The sequence below is a fragment of the Manihot esculenta genome, chromosome 10, assembly GCF_001659605.2.
Source record: "Manihot esculenta cultivar AM560-2 chromosome 10, M.esculenta_v8, whole genome shotgun sequence".
NCBI classification, from domain to species: Eukaryota; Viridiplantae; Streptophyta; class Magnoliopsida; order Malpighiales; family Euphorbiaceae; genus Manihot; species Manihot esculenta.
In genome coordinates this window covers 1,064,295-1,077,979 of record NC_035170.2, presented here as the reverse complement: position 1 = coordinate 1,077,979, position 13,685 = coordinate 1,064,295, and the positions used below count along the sequence as shown (strand labels likewise).

At 27.6% G+C, this 13,685-nt stretch overlaps 2 protein-coding genes across 2 annotated transcripts; both read right to left on the bottom strand.

The window, feature by feature from the left end:
• Positions 1-638: 638 nt before the first annotated feature.
• Positions 639-5,804, bottom strand: LOC110624837 (probable inactive receptor-like protein kinase At3g56050). The gene is made up of 9 exons (XM_021770223.2): positions 5,400-5,804; positions 5,162-5,300; positions 4,264-4,335; positions 4,028-4,171; positions 3,795-3,935; positions 3,048-3,520; positions 1,979-2,169; positions 1,765-1,897; positions 639-1,500 (listed from the first exon to the last, which is right to left on the bottom strand). Exons 1-9 carry the CDS (start codon positions 5,494-5,496, stop codon positions 902-904), a joined length of 1,989 nt encoding a protein of 662 aa, XP_021625915.1. The 5' UTR covers positions 5,497-5,804; the 3' UTR covers positions 639-901.
• A 6,304-nt stretch (positions 5,805-12,108) lies between these two features.
• Positions 12,109-13,156, bottom strand: LOC122724906 (uncharacterized protein At5g39865-like). The gene has a single exon (XM_043961086.1). The coding sequence runs from the start codon at positions 12,955-12,957 to the stop codon at positions 12,220-12,222; it is 738 nt and encodes a 245-aa protein (XP_043817021.1). The 5' UTR covers positions 12,958-13,156; the 3' UTR covers positions 12,109-12,219.
• Between the last annotated feature and the right edge of the window lie 529 nt (positions 13,157-13,685).

The window sequence follows — 13,685 nt, the reverse complement described above, 5'->3', positions numbered from 1 at the left end:
TAATTAGTTATCACATTAATTTTAGCTATTAAATATTGTAGAAAAATATAAAATGTAGAAAAATATAAAATATCTTTAATCTGAATACTTATTTTTAATCAATATAAATATTTCATTTGATACTTATTTTTATATATAGATATAGAGATATTATATCAAATTTCCTAAATTAAAGTTGTCTTGTAGACAATGATTTTAACAAACAAGCTCTAGGTTTAATTTATTCCCATTTTTTTTCCTTTTTCTTCCTCTTATTATTATTATAGTTGTTGTTTTTATTAGATCTGGAAGGAATACTTTTAATTGTATTTCCCTTTTTGTTTTCCTTCTATGAACTGGCATGATAGGGACATACATTAGATAATTTAGCCACCATGTTTAATGTTGAGCAGGAAGAATTGGCCATAGGAAATTACACAACAGTTTCCAGCATATGCTAATGCATTGGTTGACCTTTGCAATTTTTATTCCACAGGCTGGCTGCAGGTCACCCTTGAAATTAACATCATGAAGGGGCTCAATAGTTGAAAGTCTATACAATATAACTAGCTTACGGCTAAAGCTTGAATTAGTAGCATATGCTGATCTTTTATTAAAAACCATTCACATTCCATGGAGTCAAACAGGAGAGAGAGAGAGAGAGAGAACACCAAGAAGTTTGTATATAGATGTGCTTGTGTTGCATTCACACCCAAATTCCAAACAGGAAATTCAAAAGAAATAAAGTATTAAGAAAAAAGAATGCCAAGGATTTATCATATTTCCACTCTTCCTAAGTTATATACAAGCAACTCTCTGATACACAAGTATAAACTTACAGGCAACTGCTTTTCTGTGCCTTGTAAACTTTAAGCAATGGCCAGAGAACTTGATCTCTTGCTTGCATTCTGGTGTTTCTACTTTAGCTAGCATCTGGTGACAAAATTTCAAGCTCTGCCCACCAAAGAGGAGAGAGTTTTGGAGTTGCTGCATCTGGTGTTATTCCTGTTATCTCTCTTAGTCTTGCAGTGACTTCTCTCATTGCCGGTCTTCTCTCTGGATCTGGGTCGACACAAGATTTTATCACTTCACCTATTCTTTCCACCTTCTCCTCTTCGACCGAGTCTAGAGTCGGATCAACCATGTCTTTAAGGGGTTGATCACCTCTCAAATAGTCTGACGCCCAATCTTCAAGTGAACCATTGTCCACCGAGTAAGGTATCCTACCCGTTATCATTTCAAATAATACCACTCCGAAACTGTAAACATTACTGTCTGGATGTGCCATTGGGGTATCCAAGAACTTTTCGCCGGATGATTCCATCTCAGTTGTAGTTATCACATTTGAAAAACTGAAATCTGAAATTTTGGCTGCATAATCTTCAGCGAGAGAAATGGCTGAAGAGTTGAGATTGTTGTGAGTTATCGGTGGGTTTAGCTGGTGCATATGCTCGAGGCAGTAAGCCATGCCCATTGCAATTCTCAACCGCATTCCCCAGTCCAGGTGTTCAGATTCTTTAACTGCAGGACCAACTGTTATTAAAGATTTGCTACTACCAAATTGAGCACAAAGGAAATGAGCAACGAAGGGGAGGAGACAGTATAAAATGTTTCAAACTTTATAAGTGTGTCGGTTATTCGTTGTATCATGTAAGTTTATAAATTAATTTAGAATGAATAATTGGACTCTGAATTAGAATTTCTTCAACTGATCAAGTAGTAACTAAAACTTGTGATAATTCATCTATGAAAAGCCAATAAAAATAACAAATTTTAAGAACTTACTGTGTAAATGTTCAAAGAGTGTCCCATTTGGAGCATATTCAAAAACCAGCATTCTCGTGAAGGGCTCCTCCTCCTCGCAGTATCCGATAAGGTTGACGAAATTCTTGTGATTCACTTTTGATAATGTCTCAATCTGAAACATAAATTGAAAAGGAATTAGAATGTCAGACTGCATCACAAACACATAGTTCAATGTGATTGACTCATAACGAACCTTCTTCCTAAACTGAACTTCTAAATGCCTAGGCCAATCCTTGGAAGATGTTACTGCAACTGAGGCCACAGCTATTTCAACACCACTGGAGAGTGTTCCCTTGTACAGTGTGCCAATTGGTGAAGAACCAATTACATTACTGAAATCTTCACAGCCTGCTTCAAGTTCAGATCTCTTAAGCTTTGGTACACCTGAAATGAATCTGAATCACATAAGTGGATGGATAGAAGGGTAGAACATGAACATGTAAAGATGTAATAGAAAGATGTGGAGCGGCCTGCTCTCTAAATGCTAGATGCACATGTAGTTCAAGGTTTGAAACCCTAACATCCTGCACCATGAGGCAGGCACTTGACCATCAAACTACTAACCTGATGGCATTTCTTAATGAAATACTATATAGTACATTTGATATGAGGTTAAAGGGGGTTAACTATTACAGGGGTAATAGTTAACCTCACTTAGTTGTGATTGGTTTTAAGTGTAAGTTAAGATTGATTTTGGATTAAAATTTACACTAAGCTAATATATCATCATATTCATTGCATTACCTCCCCTTAATGCAACATCTGGAATGACATTATATCAAGTTAAATGAGTTAAATTTTAACCTTTTAACTTTTTTTATTTCTCATTTTGTTATACCAAACGTGAGAAAGGTTAATGGGTTAATAGTTAACTTCCTTTTCACTACTGAACTAAACATAATGAAAGAAATTTTTTTAAGGGGTGACTACTGCATAAAAGAATGCAACCTTATTTTTTAACTGCATGCCAAACGTATAGGAATACTTCTTCCTGATATGAAAATAGTGCCTTTAAGTTTAGAAATCGAAATCAAGAAGCCTGACCAACTCATTGTCTCAATAGATGACTTTCAGTATGTGCTAGGAACAATAAGGTAGGCACAACCAGCTTTTGTATCCAAGAGTAATATTAGCTGCTAACATTTGCAAACATTTGCAAACATTTTTCATCTGATAACAATGCATTTTTGTTTCTTTAATTGGCATTATAAATCCTATAATATAAATTATAAGTTGACTTTTCCACCTAGAAAGAAGATTACCAGTTATAAATGCTTTCTGAAGTTGCCCACTCAATCCTGTGACCCAAGGTTTGACAGTAGCCTTCTTAATTTTACAGACATATATGATGATAATGGAAACAACAAATAGAGAGCCCCCGATGGTTCCGGCAATTATTGCAACATCTTTACTAGGACTATTAGAGGATGGAGTTGGAATGGAAGGAGGATTTAAAGCAGAACCACTTGGCGAAGGGGAAGGCAGATGTGGCTCCTGCGGAGGAGATGGAAAAGAAGGGGAAGGCGGATTTGATTTTGGTGGAGGAGATGGGAAAGGAACATTCACCGGGGGAGAAGGCAAAAATGGTGGTGGCACAAATCTCCCATTTCCAGAATCAGGAGGTGGTGGTGGAAAAATGAAACGGCCTCGTAAATATGGTGGTTCATTTTCCCGGGAGGCACCGGTCACTTGCAGCTGCCGCCTATTGATTGCATTTTCAGTTTGCATAGAGTTCCTACAAAAGGTTGGGGGAAATCAGAAGGTAATAACAGCATAGAAGAACAAGGAAATCATGCAAACAAAGAGACAAAAAACAGGAAATATGAGACAACACTCATAAAACATTGAACAATGTAACACAGCAGGGAACCAATCCCTTTAACATTAATCACCAGTGCAAGAGAACCAAAAGAAAATTATTATTGCCACTAAACTTATCTCAGGTTTCCCCCTTAGACAACCAGAGATATGTTTTATGTTGAGTAATAAGAAATATTCAATTGAAATACCATATAGTGGATCTTTTATTGCAAGATGATCCTTGAGCTGCAGTAGCTAGTTGGTTTTCATCCACTTGAAATTCAGAAAGTGTTTTCAGTTGTTCAACTTCAGGCGATAAGTTGCCAAGAAGCCTGTTGTTGTCCAGGAGGCTAAAACATACGCAGAAAAATTGGGTTAATATATTGATGGAAGCAGAAGATAACCTCAATGAAAATAAAATTGTTTGACATTATCAACTTACAGGATTGTCAGAGAGAGATTACTGCCAAGATCTGGTGGAAGTGGTCCAGAGACGTTATTGTATCCAAAATCTAACACCTCCAATTCCTTCAACTCCCCAATTCCATTGGGAATTTTGCCAGTTAAAGAATTGTTGCGCAAAATACTGCAGTAAGACATTAAGCCATAGGAATAAGGTAAAATTTTTGAAATCAAAACAAAATCTCTGCAAATTGTGGTCACCTAGTTGACACTTACATAGACTTTATGTGAACAAGGTTTCTGAGTTCAGGTGCTAGTGTTCCTCCAAGACAAAGATCTTTCAAGTTCCTGCATATTATAGATCCTTCTTTAGAATCAAATATAGGGCATATCAGTAGGTAATATTATGTTTACAAGTAACCGTTAACTAGAAAATGGACAGCACCAATAAGTAAAACAAAGAGGGCCACTAGTGACTCAATTTCAAATGTTATCAAATGTGAGCTGATATCCATGAAGTTCAAAATTCAAAACAAAATACACAACCTTTGAACCAATAGTAAAACTTGAGGATTCAAGGTAACTAGATCGTAAAGCTTAATCGGTTGCCTAGCACAATAAAAGACCCTGGTATGATACAATTTGCAAGATGTACTAACAATGCTGCAGCCAAAAGGGCGATTCACATAACATTTCTTTTTGGTCATTAGGCTCCGTTGGGGTTCAACCTCACGACTACTTTAGTACCATTAAGCCAAAGTACATTTCGTGGCGGTTAGCAAATGTAAAATCTTATATCAAACAATTTAAACATTTCTATAGAAGATTAAAATATAAAAAACTTGGATCTAATAAAGTCATTGAAAATTCCTTCATTCTAGCGTGATATTTCCAATGAATGATTTCTCCAAAACTGCAAACCAATAATCAAAACAGACTTAAAGTTTCCTTCTGAAAACCCAAAAATGCATATGGTTACATCGTTGACTTCCCAAATGAGCTTCACTAATTACAACCAAAAAAAATTATGCTAATTTGTCCATAAAAATAATGAATCATCCCAAGTCTCAAAAACTTCAAATTTTGCTTCTATCTCCTTAAATTTTTGCAGCAACAGAAGAGAAAAATGCAATTCAAAGTGAAAATTATTGTGCAGAGATATAGAAATACATACAAAATTACAACTTTGCCATCAGAGCACCCAACTCCAAACCAAGTACACGGATCAACAACTCCATCTTCATCCTTCCAGTTCTTCAACGCGCCGTACGGATCGCTCCCTATTCTCTCTTTAAACTTCAACAACGCCAATCCTAAGAAAACACCACCACCACCAAATTTCACCAACTTTAATTTTCTCCACTTTCCAAAGGAACAAACAGAAACCCATTTGTACATAGATACACACATACCTTCGTCGTTGAGCGACCAACACAAAATCAAGCTGCGGTGGAGCAAAAAGAGCAGAAGGCCACCAAATCTGCTGAATTTCCAGTTTCTCTTGTCCATGAAAGTTTGCTTCGGTTGAACTTGAAGTTAAAGAACACTTAAACCGATAAGAGGATTGCTATAAGTCGAGCTCCAAATTAATGCAGAAAGAAATCTAAGGCTTCAGATTTGTTTGAACTAATGAAAACGAAAATGAAAATATTTGAGACTAAAAAAATCAGAAAAAAAAAAAGAAAAAAAATACTAATAATTAAGAGGAAGAAGACGAAGAAGAAAGAAAGAGAAATTTTCAGAAACTGTGTTCGCTCGCTACCGAGCTGTTATGTTGGACCCAAAGAACAGAGAAAGCGCGTTCTCTCTCTCTCTCTCTCTCTCTCTCCACTTGTTAAATATTTATATTAAAATAATGATTTACATTTTTTTTTTCCCTGTAAAATTCAATTTATAACATATGCATTGTAAACAAAAATTAAAAAAAATATATTGACGTGATTTTTTTGTTTTTTATTTGAGAAATTTATTATTTAATTTTTATAATATTAAAAAATTTATTATAATATTTTTTAATTTTAAAAATATATTAAAAAATTACTATTTAATTATTTTATTAATTTTTATTATTAAATATTTTAATATTTTAAAAAAATTTATTAGTTGATATTTTAATTTTATAAAAATTTATTAATTAGTTTCTTTTAATATATTTTAAATTTTTTATAATATTTAATAATCAAAATTAATTAATAAATTTTTTAAAATATTAAAAATATTTTAATATATTTTAAAAATTATAAAATTAATTAATGAATTTTTTTATATTATAAGGATTAATTAATAATTTTTTAAAATAATATATTATGGTATTGTATTGTAAATAAATAGTGATAATTTTTATGTGTTTAAAAAATTAATATAAAAAAATATTTTAATGTAAATTAAATTATATATTTAAAAATAAAAATAAATGAAATTATAAAATATTTTTTAATTAATAATTATATTAAATTTAATAGATATATTTTTATATTTTAAAATTAAGTTGTTTATTAAGAGTGTGATATTATGAAATATTATTTTAATATAAATTAAATTATAAAATTTAAAGGAAAAATAAAAGAAATCATTTTTTTTTACTTTTCAAGAAAATAAAGAAAATTCTGTTGGGAAAATTACGGATTCATGTTTTAATAATTTATTTAATTAAATTAGTATTTTAATGCATTTAATTTAATTTGAAATTAGTGAATTGAAGTAGCAAATTAGTTGGCTTGAATTGCAACAAATTTAAATTTTTTGTTAAAGTAAATATATATAAAAATAATTTTAGATTGTTTTATGAATTTTCTGTTTTTACATTAAAAGTTGAAATTGTTAAATAAGTTAATTTATTTAATTAAGTTAAAATTAATTGAGTTAATTTAAGAAATAAAATTTTATAATTTATTATAATATAATTGAAATTAAAAAATTATGATATAAGAACTATATTAAACTTAGGGATTTTATTCTATAATAAAATTTGGCATTTCATTCAATCGCCGGCACGACATTTTGGAATATTATTGTAAATATAAAAATAAATAAATAAATATTTTTCAATTAAAAAAATAAAAATCTAAAATAATAAAGTTGTGCGACAAAACAATACTGAGAGAAAGAGACTTGGTCATTTTCATCTGTCTTGGTGTGAGGCAGAGGGTCCCACTTTGGTCTCTAGTTAATTGGATTATTTATTAGTGACGGTTTATTCTTTAATTAAAATCTTAATTATATTTATTAATTGAGATTAAATATTATTAAATTAATTTGATTGCTTCTTTGATGTTGTCTTTCAAATTCGGTGGGATCATCTCTAGGCACAAACGGCTAATTGTTCTATTTCATGACCTTTATATTTATACTAATTTTTTTTTTTTAAATCTAATAATTTATAATAATGATTTAGCATAATGTTTTACATGTAGAATTTCCAATACGTCATGAAAATGAGTCGACCCAGTTTTTCCAGAATATATCCACGTGGTTCTGACGTGGGCATTATCGATTTGCCGTCTTGTGAGGATCTGATTGTTGGACATGTGGCATTAACTTATTTTAATGGGAATAAATAAATTTCTTAAAATTAGATGAGCTAATTATGTATATATTAGTTTGAAAAATATGTTGGTTATGTTAGCAAAGTTGAAACAATGAAGTAAGTTATTAACAACTCATATGATTTTTCTAATTTTATTCTCTTTGTTTTCAAACCCACACTTGTAGAAAATTGCTTCTATTCTAGATTTTTTTTTTTTTTTTTTTACAGTGGAAAAAGGAAAAGATGACAATATAAGTCAATTTTGAATTTAATATTTTTCATACTTTTGAAAGGTGAATTAATTCAATGGTATTCAAATTATATTTAAATTTTTATTATAATAAAATAAATAAATATTATTATCTCTTATTTTTATATATAAAAGTAACTTTCCTTTTTACCTTTCAAAAAAGTTGAATAAATAGCAAGAAAATATAAAATAATTTTATTTAATCATATAATTTAGTGAAATATATTTTGATTCTTGTAAATTCAAAAACTAGTGAATTAATTATAATTTCCTACCATAACAAATACAAGTAGAATTTTATTATTTAATTCATAACTAACACATGTAACTTCATGTATTTTAAGGATTTAGTATAACAGTTAATATTTTTCCATTTCAATTTAAAATTAAATTAAATAAATTAAAAATTAAAATTTTAATACTCAAAAAATTAAATCGAATTGATTTCAAATATAAATCAATTTAAATTGAAATTGAATTTATTCAATTTAATTTAATTAGTTAGACTTTTTAATAAATTTTTTTATTTATTTACGTATTAATCGATTCGATTTAGTTTTATCGATTTTTCTGATAAAATTGAATTAAATAAAAAATAATAATAAATTAAATAAAAATTTTAAAATAATTCAATTCAATTAATTTTTTCAATTTGAATCGAATACCACTTATCCTAATTTAGTTCTATAATTTAAATATATAAATTTAATTAGCTATTAAAATAAATAATATAACAAATGTAGGTGAATTGTATTTTCACCATACAGACTGGTTTTTGAAATTACAAAAAAACTAAATATTTGACTTTTAAAACTAGAAAACTCGTGTTTAAGTTGGAAAAAACTAAAACGAGAAAATCTTAATTTAAATTTTAAAAAGTTAATTTATTATTAAATTTTTAATTTTTTATGAAATTAATTAATTTATCTCTATTTTAAAATTATTAAATTAAAATATTATTATAATTTATAAAATTTAATTTTTTAGTCATTTTGTTAAAAAAATGATTATTTCTATAATTTTAATTATTTAGTTAATATAATTTTAAATATTAATACTATTTAGTTCATTTAATTAAAATTATAATATTTTTTTATATAATAATCAAGGAGTTAGATTTTGTAACGTATAAAAAAGGTTTTAATTGAGTAATTTTGAAACCTGAATAAATTAATAAATTTTTATAAGTTTAGGGGTTTGATAATAATTCTCCCTCAAGAAATTGATAAGTGGAGAATGGGCAATAGACTTTGTTAAGAAGTCAAAATCAAAACTGAATGATTGTGCCGCACAACTCATATTACACACAAATGGGTTGGATAAAGAATGATCGCCCTCTTTTATGGATCATCCAATTTAGGAATTCTCATTTTCATCCTTATCTTCATCCTCATCATCATTCTCGTTTTCTTCTAACAAGTCTTGAGCCATGACAAGATTGTCATTTTCATTTACCTATCATTTAGAGCAAGTCTTGCATTACGACATTACACTTCTTACAACCATATAAAATATTTGGACTTGTATATGGTTGATTGTTTATTTTTATTTTCAAAATTAATTTATTCAAAGAAATAATAAAAATTTAATATTTATTTTCTAACACCAACTGCTAAATTAAATAAACTCTTAATACCATTTGTTATTGAAAATTTCACAAGTATTCGATCAAATTGATTTATTTTTTATCAAAAAATTTATTTATAATAAAAAAATTTAATTATTTTTATTAAAAAATTATTCATAATTTTATAAAAATTTTATTTATATATTTTTACGAAATAAATTGCTCAAAATAAAGCGAATAAATATAATATCGTGAATTATTTATTGTATGGTTGTATAAGATTTTTTTTTAATATTATTAAATATAAAATATTTTTAAAAAGCACAATCCATAGTACCATCTCTCTCAATAAATTTTTGGTAGCTTCCTCGTGAGTGTGAAGGGAATGGTGGTCGGACCCCAAGCGAAATTGTGGGATCCGAATCCACCTAATTTTCATGAATATGTCAGGTGAGGTATTTAAATTTCTTACTCACTTTTATAAAATAATAACAATAATAATTTTGATAAATATTATTTTTTTTTAATTTAAATTCCTATCGAATTTACTAATATGTAAATACAAATATTATTCACTTATAAACATTAATTTCATGTATAAAAATATAAATTTTTTATTTATCAATTAGAATGCGATTATACTAAATAATTTTAAATAGATAGATTTTACTTTTCTTTTTTTGCGGAGAGTAAATAATTTCAACAGTATAAAATATGCTTTATAAAATTGAATATTTTAAATATTTTTTAAATATTATATTTATATTTAAAAATAGGGATATTTATGTTATTTTTATAATTATTTTCATTAATATGTTTCTACTTCTTGAAAACTTAATAGACGACCCAAAAATACTTTTAAATTATACATTAAAAAAAGTATAATTTTTAAGTCATAGGCTTCGTTTCATTGACCAAACACCTCAAGTATTATGGGTTAGTTATTCAGCCAACCATGGGTCAAGTTGTTGGGTAAGGGCCAAGGGTGTGTTTTGGCCTTTGGGCTTTCTTATGCTTTTTTTATTCTTAACCATGAAACCTAGTGCAAATGCCATTAGGGGAAGAAAAATGTGAAAATTAGTATTTGTAATCATGAATGATTATGACTCATCAACTATATGATAAATTTTCTTTTATTTAATTTTTCTGAAAAATTAAATAAATTAGGTTGTTAAATTGTAAAATTCTAAACTTTTTTTTTCTTTTTACATTATGAAACATGCGCTCAAATATTAGAAAATAGCATTATAAAATTAAAGAAATAGATTTAAGAAAAAAATAAAGAAAATAAAAGTAGATACTATATGTTTTTATTTTAAGGTGGTTTTAGATTAAATAGCTAAAATTTTAAAATTTTCAGTTTAATTTTAAATTAATAATTAATAATCCATTACTGAGAATTATAAAATTTTAATTGACCAAATTATTTTAAAAACAAACAAATCACTAATATATTTGATATCTAATTTAAAATAGATTTAAAATGACTTTTTATAAATTATTTCATATCTACACTCATTCAAATTTTCCTACACTTTTTTTATTTTTAATCTAATTTCATAAATAGAATATATATATAATCTAATTTCACTCTTTACTAATATAAATTTAATATATCAACAATTTAATTTTATAGGAATAATGGAAAACATTAAAAATGAAAATAAATATTAAAATACATTTCAAATTTAAAGGTAAATATGCTTTAAAAGTGGGATAAATGTAATTTATTGCAAAATTATTATAAATATACTAAAAGTCAAATTACGAGGCAGAAGGGCAAGTGCCCATCGTCCCTATTCTAAATCCGGCCCTTAGCATATAATATATTTAACAATGTATATTTAAAATTTTCTTTTATGCATACAGTCACTAATATTTATATTAATTTATGAAAACAAGATAAGTAACCCAATTAAAAAGAAAGGAAATTTTCATTCTTATTAATAAATTAATCATATTAAATCAATGATATTTTATAAATAACTGTTTGATATTTTTAATTTAATTTAATTTAATTCCTTATTGTAGACTAACTCGTGATAAATGTAATTTATTTTAAAATATTATATCTTTCATAAATATATTTTTTTAAGAATATAGTTTTAAATATTTCTTTTTAATAAATATATGATATACCTATGTTTTTATAGTATATAAAATAACTTACTAAAATTATATTTACTTCTAAAATTTTGAAAATAATATACTTATATTATAATTTAAAACATAAAAAATTAAATGATAAGTTAATAAATTATATTACACTTAATATAGAAAATACAACATATTGAATCTTTTCTAAATAAGTATTTCATGTATAACGTTCAAAAAAGTATTTCATGTATATATGGAAAGTAAAATAATTTACTTTTGAAAAAAAAATCTAATAATACAAAGAAAATAAGGTAATTTTTGCAATTTATATATATATATATATATATATATATATATATATATATATATATATTCGATGAGTTGCTCATTTGAAGTCTTCAAGATTTGATGGTAATTTCGCACAAATATTTATTTTATTATGCATAGAGAGATGCACATAATCAAAGAAATGATGTATTGCATATTCTTTCCTTTAAATTTACAAGATTTCACAAGTACACTTAATTATAGGACACTAACTAAATTAACGTCCCATAATCTTTACACCAAAGCAACATCTATCAAATAATTAAATCCCATCAAATATTGCAATTCCCATAACTTTTTTCCACTAAATGCTAGTAGCATTATATTATCTTATTTTCCTTTTTTTTTTTTACTAAAAAAAAAAAAAAAAAGAAAATGCGACCAAGACACAATAATTACAGTAAACTGTTATATTGTAAATCTATTATAAACCGAGCCTAAGTTAAATTTTCGAAAAATAGGGATTCAGGAGGTTGATAAGCGTCGCGATTCCACCGGAGAGCATAGACCGCACCTTATCAAACCGTTCACATTACAGAAGGTGCAAATTCTAAACCCAAGCTTATTTGAGTAGATCTTATGGCTTCCATTGCACTGTTCACAAATAACAAATCTCAGCCCTCCGCAAAGATCACAACCATTACTGTTTTCTACAAACGATAACCGACCAATCAACATCTTTAATTCTCCACTTTCATTCATCTCCTTGATATTCTCGGCCCCACCAACATGTTTCCCTCCAATGAAAACTACAGGTAAGCTTACCTTTTTGGACCCTGTGATCTCCTGTAACTCGTCTAAATACCTACCATCCATGGACAAATCTCGTTCGTCGATTGGGACGCGATATCCAAGAAGAATTGATCTGACGGTCCTGCAATCCTCAAATGTCCTACGGACAATGCGCAGGCTTGTGAAGTAGACAACGATGTGGTGGTCGCTATGGTTGGGAGGTGGAGATAGGATGGATATTTTAGAGCGGTAGTGGCGGCAATGAAGGAGGCGTGAAGTGGCGAGCCGGACCCGGTGGAAAATGGACGGTCTTCTGGGGGATTCGGGTTCGGATTTGGATCCATTTTGGAGTTCTTCTAAGAGAATATTATTAATGTCTTTGAAGGATGAGCAAGAGAAGTACCTTGGTGATGGTGGCTGTGTTGAGGAGAAGTGAGCTCCACCTGGTGATCTCAGCCACTTCGTCAACATCAGGGAGAGAAAGTGAGAGACAAAGAGAGAAAGTGAGGGACAAACAGAGAGAAGGAGAGAGACAGAATCCGGTCGGGGGTGAGGAAACGACTAACGAGGTTGGCTAGGGTTATATAGCACTGACTGAAGAACTGGCCAACGGTCCAGTTCAGACCAAAATTGGTTCGATATAAATCTAATATGGGGTCCTCTAACATGATAAGAATGACATTATAAAATTTATGAACTTTAAGTTGTTTCCTTATAAAGAGAATTTTAAAATTTTTAATATACATATAAACGTAATTTTAGACAATTTTAATCATATACTTGCTTTTGATCCATAATTTTTATCAATATTTTTTTTATTATTTTAAAATTATTATCTATTTTTTATATATTATAATTAACAATTATAATTATATTTTATTTTATTTTATTTTTAATAAAACCTCTCATTAATCTTTAATTTTTTAAATAAATATTTAAAATCTATTTTAATATAAAAAAATAAAATAACAAAAATTATAAGACAAACAAGATAAAATAAAATTTAATAGATGAAAATTTAAAATATTTAACCAGTTCAAAAAAAAAAGAAGAAAATTTAAAATATTTAAATAAAGTTTAATAAGGCAAGATGTGAGTATAAACTTGATATCATAAGAGAATGAATTTAAAAACAATTAAATTAAATATTTTTATCAACATTTATACAAAATTAATTAAATTATCTATATCTAAATACA

Excerpts from the sequence above, each read along its gene's own strand:
- LOC110624837 (XM_021770223.2), bottom strand. The coding sequence starts at position 5,496 with ATGGACAAGAGAAACTGGAAATTCAGCAGATTTGGTGGCCTTCTGCTC. Across the intron at positions 5,301-5,399 it reads TTGGTCGCTCAACGACGAAG|GATTGGCGTTGTTGAAGTTT; the intron begins GTATGTGTGTAT and ends GTGTTTTCTTAG. Across the intron at positions 1,501-1,764 it reads ACTCTTTGAACATTTACACA|TTAAAGAATCTGAACACCTG; the intron begins GTAAGTTCTTAA and ends TTGGTCCTGCAG.
- LOC122724906 (XM_043961086.1), bottom strand. The coding sequence starts at position 12,957 with ATGTTGACGAAGTGGCTGAGATCACCAGGTGGAGCTCACTTCTCCTCA.